The 19,307-nt window shown below is 35.7% G+C and overlaps 4 protein-coding genes across 4 annotated transcripts; 1 reads left to right on the top strand and 3 right to left on the bottom strand.

Annotated features, from left to right (window-relative positions):
- Positions 1-487: 487 nt before the first annotated feature.
- Positions 488-2,425, top strand: LOC107641087 (uncharacterized). Its single transcript, XM_016344595.1, has one exon. The coding sequence runs from the start codon at positions 488-490 to the stop codon at positions 2,423-2,425; it is 1,938 nt and encodes a 645-aa protein (XP_016200081.1).
- Positions 2,426-2,525: 100 nt separating this feature from the next.
- On the bottom strand, positions 2,526-4,822 carry LOC107641086 (uncharacterized). The gene is made up of 4 exons (XM_088487303.1): positions 4,325-4,822; positions 3,994-4,189; positions 3,443-3,867; positions 2,526-2,582 (listed from the first exon to the last, which is right to left on the bottom strand). Exons 1-4 carry the CDS (start codon positions 4,820-4,822, stop codon positions 2,526-2,528), a joined length of 1,176 nt encoding a protein of 391 aa, XP_088343429.1.
- A 579-nt stretch (positions 4,823-5,401) lies between these two features.
- LOC148565917 (L10-interacting MYB domain-containing protein-like) lies at positions 5,402-7,463 on the bottom strand. Its single transcript, XM_088487302.1, has 3 exons — positions 7,447-7,463; positions 5,711-5,975; positions 5,402-5,587 (listed from the first exon to the last, which is right to left on the bottom strand). Exons 1-3 carry the CDS (start codon positions 7,461-7,463, stop codon positions 5,402-5,404), a joined length of 468 nt encoding a protein of 155 aa, XP_088343428.1.
- A 10,223-nt stretch (positions 7,464-17,686) lies between these two features.
- Positions 17,687-18,569, bottom strand: LOC107642070 (zinc-finger homeodomain protein 6-like). Its single transcript, XM_016345390.3, has one exon. The coding sequence runs from the start codon at positions 18,533-18,535 to the stop codon at positions 17,930-17,932; it is 606 nt and encodes a 201-aa protein (XP_016200876.1). The 5' UTR covers positions 18,536-18,569; the 3' UTR covers positions 17,687-17,929.
- Positions 18,570-19,307: the final 738 nt, after the last annotated feature.

The following is a 19,307-nucleotide window of genomic DNA, read 5'->3' as shown; positions in this document are numbered from 1 at the left end:
GCATTATAGCCGTTGTCACTAAAAAACTATAACCGTCGTCCGCTATAAGCTTGGTCTTTCATAAGCCATAACTCGGTCAGATTAATACTCCTATCATAACTGATATCCGAACGGCATAATAAAGTCGGTTACAAATCAATTCGGTAACCGATGATTATTACCGAGAACGTAACGGACGAAGAATTCATAATATAAAAGAAGGTAAAGTATTTCTTTTAAGGTAGGTTGAAAATAAGACAATATACTGACTTAAGCTTTGGAGTGCCTTTGCAGGTACACTCCCCTCCTCTTTATTGTTTACATCACACTGTGACAAAAGAAAAAGCTCGGAATCGAGTTGTTGGACGCTCAGTCTCCAAGGTTATAGCTCGGCCGTCGCAGATTGTGGGGGCCGACCTATTTCACAGGCAAGATCAATTGGCGCCCACCGTGGAGCCCGAAGAAATCGATTCTTTCTTTTGTGGTCCCATCATTCTCACTTATACCCATGGCTGACGTGCCACCTCCTTCCTTGTCCGAGCTTATGCGGATGGTAACCGAGCTACAGCAAGCCAACCAACGAATGGCCGATGAAAATCAGATAATGGCTGCTCAAATCGCTGAACTGAACCATGTTCGGATAGAACATAACGATACTCATCACCAACAGCCAGAGGATAATGAGCATCATTCCCAGCCCTCTCACGTCTCGGAGACTGTCCGAGCTGACGAAATTCAACCCGAAGATAAAAAGGAAGAGTCCGACGAACTTGTAGGACCCTTCACAGAAGAAGTGATGAACTTCGAGTTGCCAAAGAGATTCACCCTGCCACTAATCCTCACACCTTATGATGGGCTTGGAGACCCGAAGAAATTCCTCAAAAAGTTCCGATCAATAATGATCGTCAACGGTGCATCAGATACTGTTTTATGCCGTTGTTTTCCAAATTATTTAGACGGCCCTGCACTTGATTGGTTGTGTGCTTTGCTTGCAGGTTCTGTTTCGCGCTTTCAGCAACTGGCCAAGTTATTCGAGGAACATTTCGCAGGATCTGCAATTTATTTGCACGACTCGGATTATCTTAATACAATCAAGCAAGGACAAAATGAGAGCTTGAAGGAGTACATGACTCATTTTACGAAGATTGCCATAAGCATACCAGACCTTCACCCCGAGGTCCATCTCCACGCGATCAAAAGTGGACTCCGACCAGGAAAGTTCCAAGAAACCATTGCGGTAGCAAAGCCGAAGACCCTTGCCGAGTTCCGCAAAAAAGCTAAAGGTCAAATCGATATCGAGGAACTCAGACAAGCTCGGAAGTCGGACAAAACAATCTACAGAGACGAACATAAGGCGCCGAGCAGTAAGCAAAATTTTAAACTAACCCCTCGGTTTGATTCTTATACGCAGTTCAATACCAGGAGAGAGGACATAATAAAGAAAATCCTGAATTCAAAATTGATCAAGCCTCTGAGAAAGGCTGGCACCTACCAAGATACTAAACACGCAGACAAATCCAAGTATTGCGCATTCCACCAAAAGCACGGTCACACCACCGACGATTGTGTGGTCGCCAAAGACCTCCTAGAGAGATTGGCTCGGCAAGGTCACCTTGACAAGTATATTGGAGGTCACATCCAAAAGCGCACGGCGATCTCTACAAACAGTGACATAACCGAACAGCAACACCGAGGAAAAGAAAAGGTAACGCCAAACAATTACGAAAAGCCTCGGGGAATAATCAATTATATTTCAGGAGGGTACGCCGGTGGAGGATCCTCAAGCTCGTCAAGAAAAAGATCATTCCGAGCAATATGCTCGTTAGAAGGACCGCAAAGCGAGGTTGAGAATTCAGCACAACTCCCACAAGTCACATTTACACAAGCAGACTTTAAGTCTAACATACAGAACCTGGATGATCCCGTGGTTATCACTCTTCAGTTGGGAGACCTACTGGTCAAGAAAGTACTTCTAGATCCTGGAAGCAGCGCAGACGTCTTATTCTATTCGACGTTTCAAAAAATGAAGCTCAGTAACAACATTCTCCAGTCAACAGGGGGAGATCTGGTCGGATTCTCGGGCAAACGAGTTCCAATAATGGGATCAGTGTGGTTACAAACCCTACTGGGTGAGCATCCTCTTTCAAAAACTTGTGATATTCAATATCTAGTAGTAGATTGCTTCAGTCCATATAATCTTATCCTTGGCCGCCCTTTCTTAAACAAGTTCGGCGCCATTGTATCTACAGTACACCTGTGTGTTAAGTTTCCCTTGCAGGACGATCATGTTGTCACAATCCATGGCGATCATAAAGAAGTTCGGCATTGTTACAACGTCGGCATGAAATTCCAAATTCATTCGAAGCAACAAGTTAACAATGTCGATCTTACAAAAAATAGTTCGGCATTAGCCGACCTAGATCCAAGAACAGACTTCCGAGAATGACCTACTCCATCCGATGACTTACAAAAGATATATTTTAACAATGATCCTAACAAATTCACTTTTGTAGGTAAATCAATAAGACAAGAGGAGCTACAAGCCCTCACCGCCTTCCTGCAAGAGCAAGCCAACTTATTCGCCTGGAAACCTTCCGATATGCCTGGCATAGACCCACAAATCATTAGTCATAAATTAGCTATAAACCCATCTGCGAGACCTGTGCAACAAAAGAAAAGAAAACTTGGTGAAGAGAAAAGAAGAGCATCATTAGAAGAGACACAAAAACTTATCAGCACAGAGTTCATCAAAGAAATTAGATTTACCACCTGGCTGGCCAACGTGGTTATGGTAGGGGCATTGACGCAAACCCCAACAAATGTCGAGCAGTTTTGGAGATGACAAGCCTGAAGACTATAAAAGAAGTTCAACGCCTCACAGGAAGGCTTGAGGCACTATCCAGATTTGTACCTTGTTTAGCTTCAAAATCTAATCCATTTTTCCAAACAATCAAAAAGAAAAACAGATTTCAATGGACCGACGATTATGAAAGAGCTTTTAACACACTAAGGCTGGGTTTGGTAAAGCTTTTGCTTTTTAAAAGTAGCTTATGAAAGCTGTCTTTTAAAAGATAGCTTTTTAAAAGCTGTAGCACTTGCGTTTGGTAAAATCAAATTAAAAATGACTTTTAATAAGTACAAGCACCACAATTGTGTTTGGTAAAACAGCTTTTAAAAGTTGAAAAAATTATAATAAACATGTTTATAACAAAAAATAATTTCTTTTTTCAAATTTTTTAAAAATTTATATAATATTTTAAAATAAAATAATGTTAAAATAAAAAATTCATAATAAACATAAATATAATAAATAAATTCTTTTATTTTTTAACTTTAAAATTTTATATAAGTATCATAAAAATTTATTTTATCCTAAACATCATTACTAAAAATACTAAATTACCTAAATCACTATAACCTAATTTTTTCCACCAATCAAACTTGATGCTATATTATTTCGAACCATCTCCATAGTTCCAAGAAACTCATCTCCAACTTTTTCAACTCCATTTTCAGCTTCACCTTCATCACCATATCCATCTTCTTCTTCAAGCTCAACGTCCATCTGATCATATTTTTTAAACTTACGTTCACTTGTAGAATAACGTCTAATGTAGTTATGCAGAGCCATTGTTGCAATAACAATTTGAATTTGTTTTTTATAGCTAAAACTAGGCATATCTCGTAAAATTTTCCATCTCTTTTTCCAAACTCCAAATGTACGTTCTATCACGCTTCTAAGTGAAGAATGAGCATAGTTATATATTTCGTAGTATCCAGAAGGTCCATTAACACGACGAAATTTTGGCAAATGATATGTTGCTCCTTTGTATGGTCCTAGATAACCTTTCTTTTCTGGATAGCCTACATCTACTAAATAGTATTTACCTGTATATTATTAAATGAAAGAAAACATGATAAGAAATTAAATCTATATATGGAGTATATAATTTAATCTTAAAGATAATCAAGTATTATCTGGTCGAGGTTTTGGAAAGTTCAACTCAGATGTACCAATTGCATGTAAACATACTCTTGTGTCATGAGCTGTCCCTTCCCAACCGGCCAAAGCAAAAGTAAATTCCATATCAAAATTACATGCAACCATAACATTTTGGTTTGGAATTTCTTTTCTACCAATAAATCGAATTTGGTCTTCAGTAGACACAATCACTGGTACATGAGTTCCATCTATAGCACCAATTGCATCCTATGATTAACATGATTAGAGTATCAATTTTACAAATACTATAAAACAAATTTAATACCAACACATGCAATGAAAGATAATAATTTTTTTGTAATTATTTATAATATTTTTTAAAATAAATAATATATAAATTACCTTAAAGTGAGGCCAATATCTATCATCATTCCTTAATTTTGTAGGCACTTCTTTAAAATCACGATCCTTTGGTTGTATAATGTCTATGGCCATTTTGCACACAGCTTGTAGCACTTCTTCAAATTTTCGACTTATTGTTTCACCAGAATGTTGAAACCGCTCCTTAGTTGACTTATTTGAGTTTTCACCTCCTAGTACAAATAGGAACATTGCTAGCATTTCTGCAGCACTTATTCTCCTTGAGGCACATAAACCATAGTTTGTTTCCAAATCATAGCATAGTCTTTTAAAAACATCTTTTTCCATCCTAAACATGCTGCAACAACGACTATTATTCCCTTCTAATATCTCTTTAAGCCATTTGTTTCCTGTTTGTGTAGAAGTCATGCATGATCTTTTATAGATATACTTATTATAATATTGGAAGACCAAACATACTGTGGAATTTAAAACTCGATCAAATTCTTCCTCTTCCTCTTCATCATAATCAATTTCCATATTCCAATGCACTGTATAATAATTATATTAAAAGAAAGAACACAAGGATTAAAAAAATAGAATAATATATCAAGAAATAAAAGTATTGTAATTTTTATTTGCAATAAAAAAGATCAAATAAAATAAACAAATCCAAGCAAATGAATGTAAATAGCAGACACAACTCATGGTCTATAAAATGAATGTAAAAAAATCTTTAAAAAGTTTTGTAAATAAACTGTTCTCCTTCTCCTCTTGGACATTCTTTTCGTTCATTAACCACGCAACTTTGACTTCTTTATGCTTTAAGGCAACGAACAACTCTCTTTTATCTTTATCCAAGAAGAGTCGAGTTGCAAACATATAAATTTGTCCAAGTGGATCTATATCCGGTATAGCATCCAGTTCTTCTATTGCTTGAGTTATACTAGGTCCCAAAGTATCATTTTTATTGGAGCTCCTACGTTTCACAGCCTCACAAAGTCTATCAATTTGGTGTGACAATTTCTAAGCACCTCCAACTTTTTTTGCTTTCTTGTAAGTATTAGCATTAGTGAAATTTTTCCTTTTTCTTTTAATGTTTATAACACTAGACTCAGGCTATATATCAAAATCCTCACTATCTTCAAGTTGTGTATCTTTCTCAATTGAAGAAGGAACTATTCCGGAAGATGGAGTCCAAGCATCTTCTCCTGTTGCAGCTGTTCTTTGAAACATCCTATCCAATGTTGCCTCAAAATCTGGATGAATCCCTTCTTTTCTAAATTTTTTAGCCTTTGGAATAACCTACATAAAATATTGATACTTAGTACTAATTATATATATATATATATATATATATATATATATATATATATATATATATATATATATATATATATATGTATGTATGTATGCTACTATGCTTACCAAACTAAGCTTAAGAATACTAACCGCTAATTTTTTAGTCCACCACTCTTCACTTGCATCAATTGTCTTTTTAGCAGAATCCCATCCAAGTCCAGTCTCGTTCCCTTTCAATTGCTTCCAATTCTTCCAATCTACTTTCAACTGATCCCATTTGTTTCTCAATTGTTTTCTATTATATTCTTTTCCCGTAACTTTTGTGAATTCAGCTATCAATTGTTTCCAACTTTTGGTATCAAAATGTGTGGGTTTGCTGCCAGCTTCAATACTTTTCACACACAAAACACAAAAGATATTTACTAGATTTTTGTTCCATTGTGTAATTTTTTTCCATCATTTTTTTCTTCAGATGTGATCAAATTCATTGTTGTATCCATCAAAACTTATCATATGATAACAAAAATTATTCCATAAGTTCATACAAAAATTGAAAGATTGAAAACAAAGTAAATCATAAAATTTTAAGTCAGGTATACCTAAATACTTGTTATGTGTTACACAATAATAAACTTTATAAAATATTATTATCAATTAATAAGACTAATAAACATACAATATTATTCTATTCTAGTAGGCCAATAATAACACAGAACCAGATATATTATAAAAACAAAAGAATCATAGAATAATTAATTAACATTACTTGAAAAAAAAAACACAAGAAACAATAAACTGATAATATGATTCATGAATCAAATTTTGGAGTTCTAATTGAATTAATTAACACTTTATTTTGATACTAACTCAAATTTTAGAGACTAATAATTAACATATTTACTTGATTTATTCTCTGTACTAATATAAATAGATTTATCATTAGTCAATAATAAACTTTGTATGTAATCCAATGTTAGTACTAGGTACGTTCATTATCCACCTATATATATTGGCTCACATTTACAGATCACAAAAAATAGGACACTTATCTCAAATAAACTACTCTTATGATTATATATCTATATTTACATATGTATATACATGTTATTATAATTTTGACTAATGTTCATGCAAAGAAAATTTTATGATTGGTTTTTATAAACCAGATCAACCTCTTCCCATTTCAAAGAATAGAGAAAAACAAACATAATAGATCTACTGAAAAAATGCAAAATTAACGCAAAAAAAATAACATAAATAGATAGAAGTTCATACCTAATATGTGATAGAGATGTATTTGTATTGAAATTTGTGAAGATTAGGTTGAAAAATAAAAAATATATGAAGAATGTGTTAGAATTTGTGAAGGTTAGGATGAGAAGTTAGAAATATACGAGGATTTTAATGGCAATATAATAGTGGGAAATATGTGCGGGAAAATGAAAAAAATTTGGTAAGCATAAGCCAGCTTTGAAAAGCTCCCTCCTAGGTGCTTTCAAAAGCACCCCTAACTTTTAAAAGCCGTAAGTACAAGCACTTGGGCTTTTTAATTTACCAAACGCAAAATGACGTGCTTGTGCTTTTAAAAAGCACAAGCACCTCTTAAAAAAGCTTTACCAAACCCAGCCTAAAAACAACTCTCTCACAACCGCCAATTCTACAAAAACCCCTCCAAGGGGAAGATTTATTCATGTACTTGTCAGTTACTGATTGGGCGATAAGCTCTGCTCTTGTAACAGAAAGAAACAAAATTCAGCACCCAGTATACTTCGTCAGCAAAACACTCTAGCACACCGAGCTTAATTATCCGATAATAGAGAAGCTGGCCCTGGCATTAGTCTTCTTAGCACGCAGACTCTGACCTTATTTCCAAAGTCATGTCATCAATATCAGGACAGATCACCCACTACGACAAGTGCTACACAAGCCCGACATTGCAGGAAGGCTTATAAAGTGGTCAATCGAATTATCCGAGTTTGACATCAGATATCAGTCCAGAGGGCCAATCAAATCACAATTTCTCGCCGACTTTATCGCCGAACTTACAATACCAAACGAAGATGACCACACAAAACAATGGACCTTGTACATAGATGGCTCATCCAACAAAGAAGGATGTGGTGCCGGAATCTGACTGGAAGCCGATGATGGTTCCATCCTTGAGCATTCCTTACATTTATCTTTTAAGGCCAGCAATAATCAATCGGAGTATGAAGCCCTAGTCCCAGGACTCCGACTTTGTTTGGATCTCCATATACCCACGATTAAGGTATACTGTGACTCTCTGTTAGTTGTTCAACAGGTAAATGACTTATTTCAAGTAAGAGACCATCTTCTATCTAAATATCTGCTGTTAGTGAAAGATTTAATTTCACAATTTAAAGAATTTGAAATACAACACATACCAAGAGAACAAAACCAAAGAGCCGATATTTTATCCAAGCTCGGCAGTACCCAATCCGAGATCTCCACATTACATCAATTTACTATAACATCTCTAAGTGTTGATCTGACAAAGGTGCTAACTGTTACACAGGAAACAGATTGGCAAACAGATTTCATAAATTATCTACAAATGTTCCGCATCCCAGAAACCATTGAGAATGTGAAAAGGTTCCGAAGACAAGCCACCTTTTTCACATTACTGAACGGAGCCTTATACAGACGAGGATACACTCGCCCATTGCTCAAGTGCCTCAGCAAACCCGAGGCCGAGATAGCACTATCCGAAGCACATGAGGGGATCTGCGAAACACACACAGGAGCTCGGAGCTTAACATCGAAAATCCTCCGCGCCGGCTTCTTTTGGCCATCACTAAAACAAGACTGTCAAAACAAAGTCCAGACCTGTATAAATTGCCAGAAGCACGCCCCAACCATCCACATTCTAGCCGAAGATATGCACCATAGCGATGTCACATGGCCTTTCAACCAATGGGGATTAGACATTCTCGGCCCGTTCCCTACGGCGCCGGGTCAGGTAAAATTTCTTATAGTCGGAATTGACTATTTTTCAAAATGGGTCGAGGCCCAACCTTTGGCAAAAATCACATCACACCAAATAATCTCTTTCGCTTGGAAAAACATCAATTGCCGCTTCGGCATTCCTCATCATATCATAACTGACAATGGTCGCCAGTTTGTCGATCAGAAATTTCAATCTTTCTTGCAGAACCTCAAAATCAAACAACATTTTGCCTTTGTTGAATATCCTCAGACGAACGGACTAGCAGAAGCAGCAAATAAAGTGATATTGCACGCACTGAAAAAGAAGTTGGACGACGCAAAAGGACTATGGGCCGACCTAATACCTGAAGTCCTATGGGGATACAATACAACACCCCAGTCATCAACAAAGGAGACACCATTCCGACTTGTATATGGCTCTGAAGCAATGATACCACTAGAAATCTCCCAAAGCTCAATTAGAACACAACTCGGCGAACACGATGAAGCTCGGCAAACCGAGTTAGACACCATCGAAGAGGTCCGAGATGTTGCCATGTTAAGACAACGTGCAGCCCAGCAAACATTATCTCGGCGCCACAATAAATTGGTCAAAAGCTGAACATTCGACAAAGGAGACTTGGTCATTCGAAAGATAGAAGTCGCCCGACGCCCACCATCACATGGCAAGCTCGCCGCAAACTGGGAGGGCCCATATCGAGTTACACATGTCCTCGGCAACGGAGCATATAAGCTAGAAACTCTAAATGGTACAATCCTACCCAACACTTGTAATGTATCCTCCCTAAAGAAATTCTATAGTTAAAAAGTCAGGGACAGGCTTGTACTCTTTTTCCTACTGCCAAGATTTTATCCCTAGAGGGTTTTGCTTGGAGAGGTTTTAACGAGGCTAGCCTACCTGCACCTTTGTATTCAAAGGTTCCCAAATCAAAACATATCCATTTCGTATTCAAAAATGCATCACATATGCGCATCTATCACTTTCTTGCTTTCCAAAATCAAAGCATAACTACAAACTCGTCTACAACGACGAACAATTGTCAAATCCGAAATAACTCGGCAATACTAACATACACACAGGAATAATGTCCTGAACAAAATTCCAATTAAACAAGCAAAATGCTTCTCTAAATACCAATTCAACCAAATATCAATATCCAAACAAAGTAGCAATTATCACAAGCTTACAACCTTAACAAAGTCTAACAACATATCCAATAACAACCCAAAAATATCTATTAACTAGAGTTTTTTACAAAACAAACAGAAAAGCCACTAAACATTCTCGGCCTCGTCCTCGGCCTCCCCATCATCCTCCACTAGCTTCTCATCATGAACAATCTTCGCAGGATCCATTCCAAAAAGGTCAGCATCAGGAACAAAAAACTCCACTTGTAAGCATGCCCTCTCGAAACCTTCAACAAAAGAATCCAAAATCTCATCACCTTTCTTTTTCTCCATCTTCTTCAGCCGAGCTGTAAACTCAATCAACCGAGTTTCCATGCTCGCCAGATTAGCTTCCTTTTTCTTCAAATCTTCCACATCCTTGGCATAATTATCTTTTGTTTCCTTCAATTGCTTCTCAGTCTCAGTCAGCCGACTTTGTAACCCAGTAGCAATACCCTTGCTCTTAATTAACTCTTCTGTTTACACAACACATTCTGCTTTCTCACCTGCAATCTTCTTATGCCTCAGCCCTTGACTTCGCCCTAAACTAGCAAGCCACAGACCAACCACCTATAAAAACATCAAAACTACTACATAAAGCATATGAAATAAGCAAAACCAAACTACAAATATAAGACACATCTTACCTGCATGTACTGCCCAATAGCCATCTCACCAACCTCATTTGCCAAAGAAACATCGGCAGAGGACTGACAATATTCGTCGGCCACAACTATGTAAGGATACTCCTTCCCCCAGACAGACAAACCTCCACTCTATTCAAACATCTCATGAAGCCTTTTCTAATTCACAACAAAAGCCTCAATTTCCTCCAGGGGGACACCATGTTCCTTCCCACTAGACTCGTCAGATAAGTCTACCACGTCTGATTTCCTCTTTTTCACGATCACTTTCCGACGACCATGAGGGGGCTGACTAACTTCCCCAGCCACTACCACCTTCTCATGATTGGTAGAAGAAACTTCCTTTTCCAAGTTCTTGCTCTTAAACCGGGACCTCAGCGACGCAGCCGAAATGCCAGGGTACTTACCTCCTACAAGTTCCATGAAAACAAACGCAATGTCAGCACATAACTAACCAATAAAAACAACAGAAACCAAAAATAAAATTCACCCATATACTCTACCACATAATTCCTATCCTCATCCCACTTCAACAACTCAAACATCGAAATCAACTCTTTCCGATCAATTTGTTCAACTAAAAACTCAATAATACAGACATTCCTTGGAATAATAACCTCGGCACCGAGGATATTTTACGGTTTCGAGCACCACCATAAAGGGAACCTCTCCGCTAACAACTCATCCATATAAAATGGAAATTCTGTTTCCACACCCCTCACTTTAACATACATCTCCTTAAAATCCTTGAAAGATGATTTGTACAGTTTAAAAATACCAAACCCAGGAGTACTGTTCAGATTTACCCACCCCCCTTTCCAAACCCCTTTAGCTTGGAACAAAGAAAAAAAAATAAATCTACAGAAGGCTCCAACTCCAGAAATTCCATCAATATCTCAAAGCACCGAAGGAATGCCCATCCATTAGGATGCAATTGTGAAGGAGCACAGTTAAGTTGCTTTAGAATCTGACATTGAAAAACAGTGAAAGGCAGTCTCACTCGCAGCTCCTCTAACACGCAACTATGCATATAGAAAAACTCAAACCCCTGCCCCCTATGGTAAATCCTATCCTGACTACTACATGGCAACAACTCCACTTCAACACCATAACCAGCCCTGACGACTCTCTTCATGTCTATCTGCTTCACAGCAACATCATCACAAAATAAAGAAACACAAGACTTCACATCATCACTAACCCAATCATACGACCAGTCAATCTCCCCTTTTTTCTCCTTCTCTAAATCCATTCGAGAACCAGAACAGAAAAGCAGAGAGGTAGAAGACACAGATGACAAAGTAGAAGATGAAGGAAATAGCATGCATACCTCTTTTACTCATTATGTTTCCCAAGCAGCAAAGAACCCAGAGTCAGGGATAACTTACCACACATTTGAACTTAACCACATCCAGAAGTAACTGCCAACTCAATCACACCAAACGAGACAGTTACCTTGGAAATTTAACAAGCCTTTAATTCTCCAAGGACACTTTCTCTCTCCTAAATAAAAGTCCCACTTTTTTTTTAATGAAGTACGTTGAACTGGGGGCTCACTTAAATAAAACACCTGACCGAATTATAACTCATCCAAAAGTTCAACCTGCTTCATTAAAAAACCCTCCTCAGGTCAATCTTGGGGCTGTGATATGGCCACCTTTAAACACGAGCTATATCTCGGCATTATAGCCGTTGTCACTAAAAAACAATAACCGTCGCCCGCTATAAGCTCGGCCTTTCATGAGCCATAACTCGGTCAGATTAATACTCCTATCATAACTGATATCCGAACGGCATAATAAAGTCGGTACAAATCAATTCAGTAACCGATGATTATTACCGAGAACGTAACGGACGAAGAATTCATAATATAAAAGAAGGTAAAGTATTTCTTTTAAGGTAGGTTGAAAATAAGACAATATACTGACTTAAGCTTTGGAGTGCCTTTGCAGGTACACTCCCCTCCTCTTCATTGTTTACATCACATTGTGACAAAAGGAAAAGCTCGGAATCGAGTTGTTGAACGCTCAGTCTCCAAGGTTATAGCTCAGCTGTCGCAGATTGTGGGGGCCGACCTATTTCACAGGCAAGATCACTTTTTAATTTATTTTAACTAACATAACATATTTAATCTTTGATATTGTATACAAACACATATTAGTTACAAAAATTGAAATTTATATACAAATATTATAAAAAAAAAAACTAAGTACATAAAGTTAACATTACACACACATAATATAGATAATATTATGGTGAAAAGAGAAGTTGGGTGAAAAATATTTAAAAAAAATAAAAATGTCATGTAAAATACACATTCTCCTTAAAAATTTAATTACAATTTTCACTATTTACCTAACTTCACTCTTCACCAAAGAAATTCCTTAGTAATATATATCACAACAACGGCCCAAAACCATTGGTCCGACATGTAACACCAAAAGCCCAACCTCGTTAAAAGCTCTTGCTATTCTCATTGGATGGTTCATTTACGTCAGGTTTGTATAGTTTCACATTCACTCACTTCGTTATTGACTTAATTAGTTAATCAACTTTGCTAGATAACCAAGACCTGCAACCAACTTCAACTAACTCCTATTTGAACTCCACTCTAATATCTATAAAAAAAGAACTCCACAGAATATAAAAAATATATTTAAATTATATCAAAAAAATTTAAATTACATAAAACAACATCTAAATTACACAAAAAATCTTTTAAATCATATTAAATTCATTCTTAAGGAATTAAAAGATTGTGGATGTTTCTTCTTTGTAACTAAATAATTTTTTTCTTTGTAAAAGAAATATTTGCATCATAAACTCCAATATATTTCTTGTTAAGAGATAAAAATACATTAAAATTATATCAAAATTTTTTTAAATTATATAGAAAAAAATCCAGATCACATAGAAAAAAATCCAAATCACATTAAATTCATTCACAAGGAATTGTGAATGTTTCTTTCTTTATAAAATAAAAAAAACATCCACATTCTAAACTCCAATACACTTTCTACTAAGAGACGAAAAAATACTCACAATACACTAAAAAAATTCAAATTATATCGAAAAAATCCAAACTAAATGAAAAAAAAATCTAAATCACATCGAAAAAATCTAAATCACAACGGAGGGAGGATGGCGATGCGAGAGAGGACGAGACAAATGTGGCGCGATGACAGAAGAGGGGAGCATGATTGCATCACCCCCGCGCGCTCGACTTCTCCCTACGGCAATAATGTGAACGGTCGCACGTGCAGCTCGCGCTAGGACGACGACGCAGCAACAACAGCTCGACGGGGGGAGCGCTAGAGCCTAGGGCTGCACACGAATTGAATCGGATATGAGCAAAATTTTGATCCGATCTGCACTAAGATCATCAGAACGAACTGGATTCAATATCCGCGCTTTTTAGCCTAGGATTTGATCCACAACTTTACAGATCGGATCGGGTATCGGATATATCCGGTTAAAAAATAAAAATTCCTAGTAATTAAAAAATAAAAAAGAAAAATTTAAAAATTCTCTTAAAGAACCAGAATCATAATTCAAACAACAGTAGAAAAGATTAAAGAACTGAAAATTTCTTGGCTAATAGTAGTACAAAATTCAAGATAACAAGAGTGCTGTGTAGAACCAAACTTTTTTAATAATAGTACATCTAAATTTAATAGCGGATAGAATTCAAATTTAAAATAAAAAATGAACTAGAATCCAAAATCCAAAACTTGAAGCAAATAGAAGCAGAACCCAAAACCCAAAGCTTAATGAAAACAGAAGCGAAGATGCAGCATAGAAGCAGAAAGAGAAGACAAAGAAGTAGACGCAAAAATAGACGCGAGAAGAAGCAAAAGCCATAAGTTGAAGCCCGAAGCAAAATGCTGAGACGAACCTCAAGGACACTGGAACAATGGACAGGAGGAGAGCGGCGAGGAGAGGACTGGGCGGCACAAAAGACTGAAGAAGAAGTACAGATGGATTGAGGAAGAGAGGATTGGGCAGTCTGGGCGGCCCAGAGGAGGAGTGAGGAGGTGAAGACCTCTACTATGGCGGCGAGGTTGGACAATAAGATGGAAGAGCTGGCAAAGAGAGGAAGGTCAAGAGGGAGTGAGATGAGTTGGGGGAGAGGGTTTGGCATAGCTGGAGGGGAGAGATTCGGATTAGGGTTTTGTGTGAATGAGTTTTAAAAGGAGTATATATATTTCTATTTATTTATAATTTTTAATTTAATTTTCGGATCTGTGGATTGACTTCGCGGATACATATGTACAATCTGCGATCCAATCCTATTAGAGTGCGGATTGGATAATATCCGCAATTTGCATATCGAATACGGATAAATACTGCAGATCTGCGGATATTATCCAAGTTCATCCCTAGGGAGCGCAATGGCTGGGGATGGTTTTGTCACCAAGGAACGGCCAGTGATCATCAGACGATGAAGTGGTGGTGCGATGGCATATTGCTCTAGTTCACGAGGAGTCATGCATCAATGGCGGAGGCTATAGTGGCCTGCAACGACGATGGGGGCATGCAAACTCTGGTCGGTGCTGCGGCAGCACAGTGGGGTTTTGAGTAGGGGTGGAAACAGGGCAGACCAGGCCAGGCTTTGCTCTTAACAGGCCTGGCCAGCATGGCCTGACCTGTCATGTAGTTAATTGGCTTGAGTCTGGCCTGCAGCCTGCTATAGTCTCTTTATAAAGTACTAGCCCTGGCCTAACCTGAAACCTGTTAAAAGGCTTGATATGTTTTTTTTTTTTTACAAAAATAAAAATATTATTTTAAAAAAATTTATTTTTTAATAAAAATATTTATATGTAATATGTCATATTTAATATTTATAAGAATCTTTAATCTTTTAAAGTATTTAAAATATACAAAAATATATATAATAAAATATAATAAATTAAAAATATTTTATAATTTTGTTAATAATAAAAAATTATTTATATATTTAATTATGTTTTAACAGGCTCAGACAGACCTGACAGGCCAATAAGGCTAATTAGTGAGTTTGGGTCTAACCTATTAACATATTAAGGCTTTTAAAAGAGTATGAGCCTGTGCTTCTTTTATAATAGGCCAGGCCAGGCCAGGTCAAACACAAACCAGGCTGCAGGCCCTGACAGGCCGCCTGACCTTTTTTTACCCCTAATTAAATATGACAACAGTAATTAGAAGAGAGGGATTAGAATTTGTGTGAAAGTTATTTGTCTAATCCTAATTATTCAAAATCTAATTAATCGTAATTATTTAAAGAGAAAAACTCAAAATAGTCCCTAGCAATTATCTCGGAAGACAACGAGACCCTTGACAAAAAAAAAAAATTCAACCCGGTCCCTGACAATTACCTCAAAAGGACAACGAGGCCTCTGTGCAAAAAAAAAAAAGCCAATGTTATTTTTTTTGGCATAGGGGCTAATCAGTCTCAAAAATAAAAGATCATGAGTCGGATTGGATGTTTTTTTTTTTTTTGAGTCTCATTGTTCTTTCGAGATAATTGTCAGAAGTCAGATGGAGTACTCACTCTTATTTAAATTTTAATTTTTAAAAAATCTTAAAATTAATTATTAAAAAATTGTTTAAATTGACTGATTTGCTTGTCGGCCCATATACTTTCTCTTAGTTAATTAGACATCATAATTTCTTATAGGTATTGTAGTTCCATTGATTCTTAAGATGGATCTTTCACACATTTTTCAACCATCACAAATTAAAAAAGTGTGAATTGATCAGTTGGATAGAATTAACTCTACACCCAAATTCGAACCCTGCCCGCTTTGCAATATATTGGGTTTCCAATCCAATCAGATTAGATCGTAATTAACATGATTATTTAGTATCGTCCTCCTATTAAAAATAAAAATAAAAATAAATTAAAAAATAATATGTTATATATATTTTCCCTTCTTCTAATTTCTAAAGAATTGTTGGTTGATTGCCGAATTCTAAGGACATCATAGCGAAGTTAATCTGATGAAAGTGCACATGGTTTCATCAGACAGTGCAAGTTACAATGCAAGAGTGGGAGCCATTAACTTTTCTGATTGTATCTTCCTTTATTGTTGTATGTGGAGGAAGCGACATCAACATATATGTGCATGAATCATGATATACTTGAATTTTTTTTTCTTTTTTTCTTTTTTTTTTCTCCCTTCAGTTTCCCCTTTTTATTGCGTATAAACAAAGGTAAAAATTGAATCCACCAGCAGGTTCAATGGTCCTCCAGGCTCCAACTACTTATGCAAAAATTTATTCCACCACGTATTGTTGATCTGACATTAATCTTATTAGTTAGGCCAAATTAATTGATTATTGACTAATTTATGTCATTTAGCTTCAAAATGCCTACTTAAATACAATATAATAATTAACATCAAGAGTTTTGACAAGGCAATAAAGCATATTATGGCCCTAGAAAAAAAAATTATTAACAACTTGAATGCATGGAATAGTTAGCTTACTTATTTGTTTAATAAAATATGGTGTATTTGAATTTTTCTTTATATATGTATCAATTTAAATTGATCGAATAGTTAATTCAATTATATTTAAATTTGTCTTGTAAAAGTAGTAATTTATTAGTTAGTGACAAATTTTTAAATAAAACTCAAATATATGATAATTAGTCTTTAACATACTAAATTAGAAGATACTCTGAAAAATAAAATAAAAATTTCTCATTTTGATTTTCAGAAAACAGAAATTATAAAGTGTCATTAACTTTGGTCACCAATGAATTGATAATTTTCATGGTCTATCAATTTCTTCACACAGATATACACATACAATTTAGAACCACAACATAATGAATCTATATATACATATTGACAGAATATATTTTTATTATTAATGTTGGCTACAAAAAAAAAAAAAAAACTTACCATCTAACAGAACTTTTAGAAAAAAATTAAACATCGTTTGAGTGAAAAAGATTGATGACAGCGTTCAAAGAGATCAATCTTGTTAATTACTGTCTACTGATTATAGTTACTGCTGGAATATATTATTATTAGTGCAGCCTTATATATATATATATATATATTAATACAAATCTACAATTTTATTTTTTGCCTGATATTTAGTCCCTAAAATACAAACAAAATTAAAATATAATAATAGAGGCATGCTTATGATGATATGCAGTACAGTAAATTATTGTCTTTAGCTTAATCATCACCAACAATTGAAAATAAAATCAATTTTAATTTGTGAGGCCATAGCTAGTGATTATTATAGGTTCTAAAATATCATTTCTATGTTCACCTTATCACTCTATATTTATCTGAATATTGTTTAAAAAAAGAAAAGGAAAAACAAATAAACAAGCTTATCTGACAATGCAATGAGGAAGATAATATAAGTTACTAAGGTTACATACAACCAAGCACTGAAAGAAGGGAAACCAAAAAAAAAAAAAAAAAAAAAAAAAAGAAAAGGAAAAATTAAAATGCTAAAAAAAAGACACAAATTAAAGCAATGGTAAGATTATAAGATACATAAAGATCTCTCTACCTTAGCTTCTTTTTGATGCATGTTTTGTGTCATCAAAAAAAATATTATACTACTGAGTGAGAGATGAAGCATTGCCATTGGAAGCAGAATTAGAAGAATTAAAGGAAGAATTGTTCTTGTGGTTATGCATCCAAACCTTGAAAACTTGTCTACTCACACCAACACTTCTACAGAACCTCTCAACTTCATCTTCAGTCTCTTTGCTAATTCTTTGAAGCTTCCAACCAATCTTCTCCGCAAACCCTAACATCTTCTCCTTCTGCTCCTCGCTGAATTTCGTCCTGAACCTCTTTTTGTTGTTGCTGCTGCTATTAATATTAATATTATTATTATTAGTTCCCATTATTATTCCTCTTTCTATGCCTTCTTCGGCTATGGCGCGCTCTTCTGAGTAGTTCATGAGCTCGTGAGCCGTGTTTGCAGTACCCTCAGAAGGAGACGTTCCGTTCTGAGGGTAATTGTTCACCTTGCGATGAAAATTGCGGTGGCAGCCACATGCTGCACACTGCAGACTGTTGCTGCCACCGTTGATGTCATCCAAGGTGAACTCTCCGCAGCCGTCGGTGGCATAGCTGCCGAGGCTGGCTGCATGGTTCCTCAAGCACTCTCTATATGCTGAGGAAGAAGAAGACGATGGTACTACTCCTCCTTCCATATTATAGTGCTCTCTTTCTTTGGTTCTTTGTGGTTCAATTCATGTGTGTGTGTGTAACTAACTATATAGTAGTGAAATAAAACTATATATTTGAGGGAATGGCGTTATTTAATTTAATTTGAAATTACAAAAATGGGTATGGTTGGAAATGATATTCACAATGTTCCCCGTTGTGTGGACATGCTAGCAAAGTGGACAACTAGACCAATATTATCTCAACAACAATTCTATGTACAACATTAAAGGTTAAAGGGTACGGGTTAGCCTAAAATAATTAGATGTTGAAGGGACACGTATCGTAGTACCCTTAGAGAATTTGAAGTTAAAATAAAGAAAAACAAGAAGCACATACACTGATACACATATAAAACTGTTGAGTAACTAGTGTTAGTCCCACGTTGGAAAAAAAGCAGAGAGTTTATAAGATAATACCCACTATTTTTATGTTTTAAGATTTTAAATTAAATGTGATTTTCTTTTATTTTTTTAATCTCTTGCTTGGTTCTTTCCGAAAACAGTAAAATTTTCAATTTTGAGTACACGGATATTACAAATGAGATAAGATTTGATAAGAATATTTCAATTTATGTCACTTTTTATCCACTTACCAAAAAAGTGTTCAATTGTAAACCTTAGAAGATTAGAGTATCATTTGGGGCCATTACTAAAACATTAAGAAAAATATTTAATATTTTTGTTATAATTTTAATAGTTTAAATTGCTGGGTGTGTGTATATATTAACAAGATAGAATTATTAATGATTGAAAGTGT

The sequence above is a fragment of the Arachis ipaensis genome, chromosome B5 (genome assembly GCF_059453495.1).
Source record: "Arachis ipaensis isolate K30076 ecotype BB chromosome B5, ASM5945349v1, whole genome shotgun sequence".
NCBI classification, from domain to species: Eukaryota; Viridiplantae; Streptophyta; class Magnoliopsida; order Fabales; family Fabaceae; genus Arachis; species Arachis ipaensis.
The sequence above is the reverse complement of the archived record's forward strand: the minus strand, read 5'-3'. Positions and strand labels throughout refer to the sequence as shown.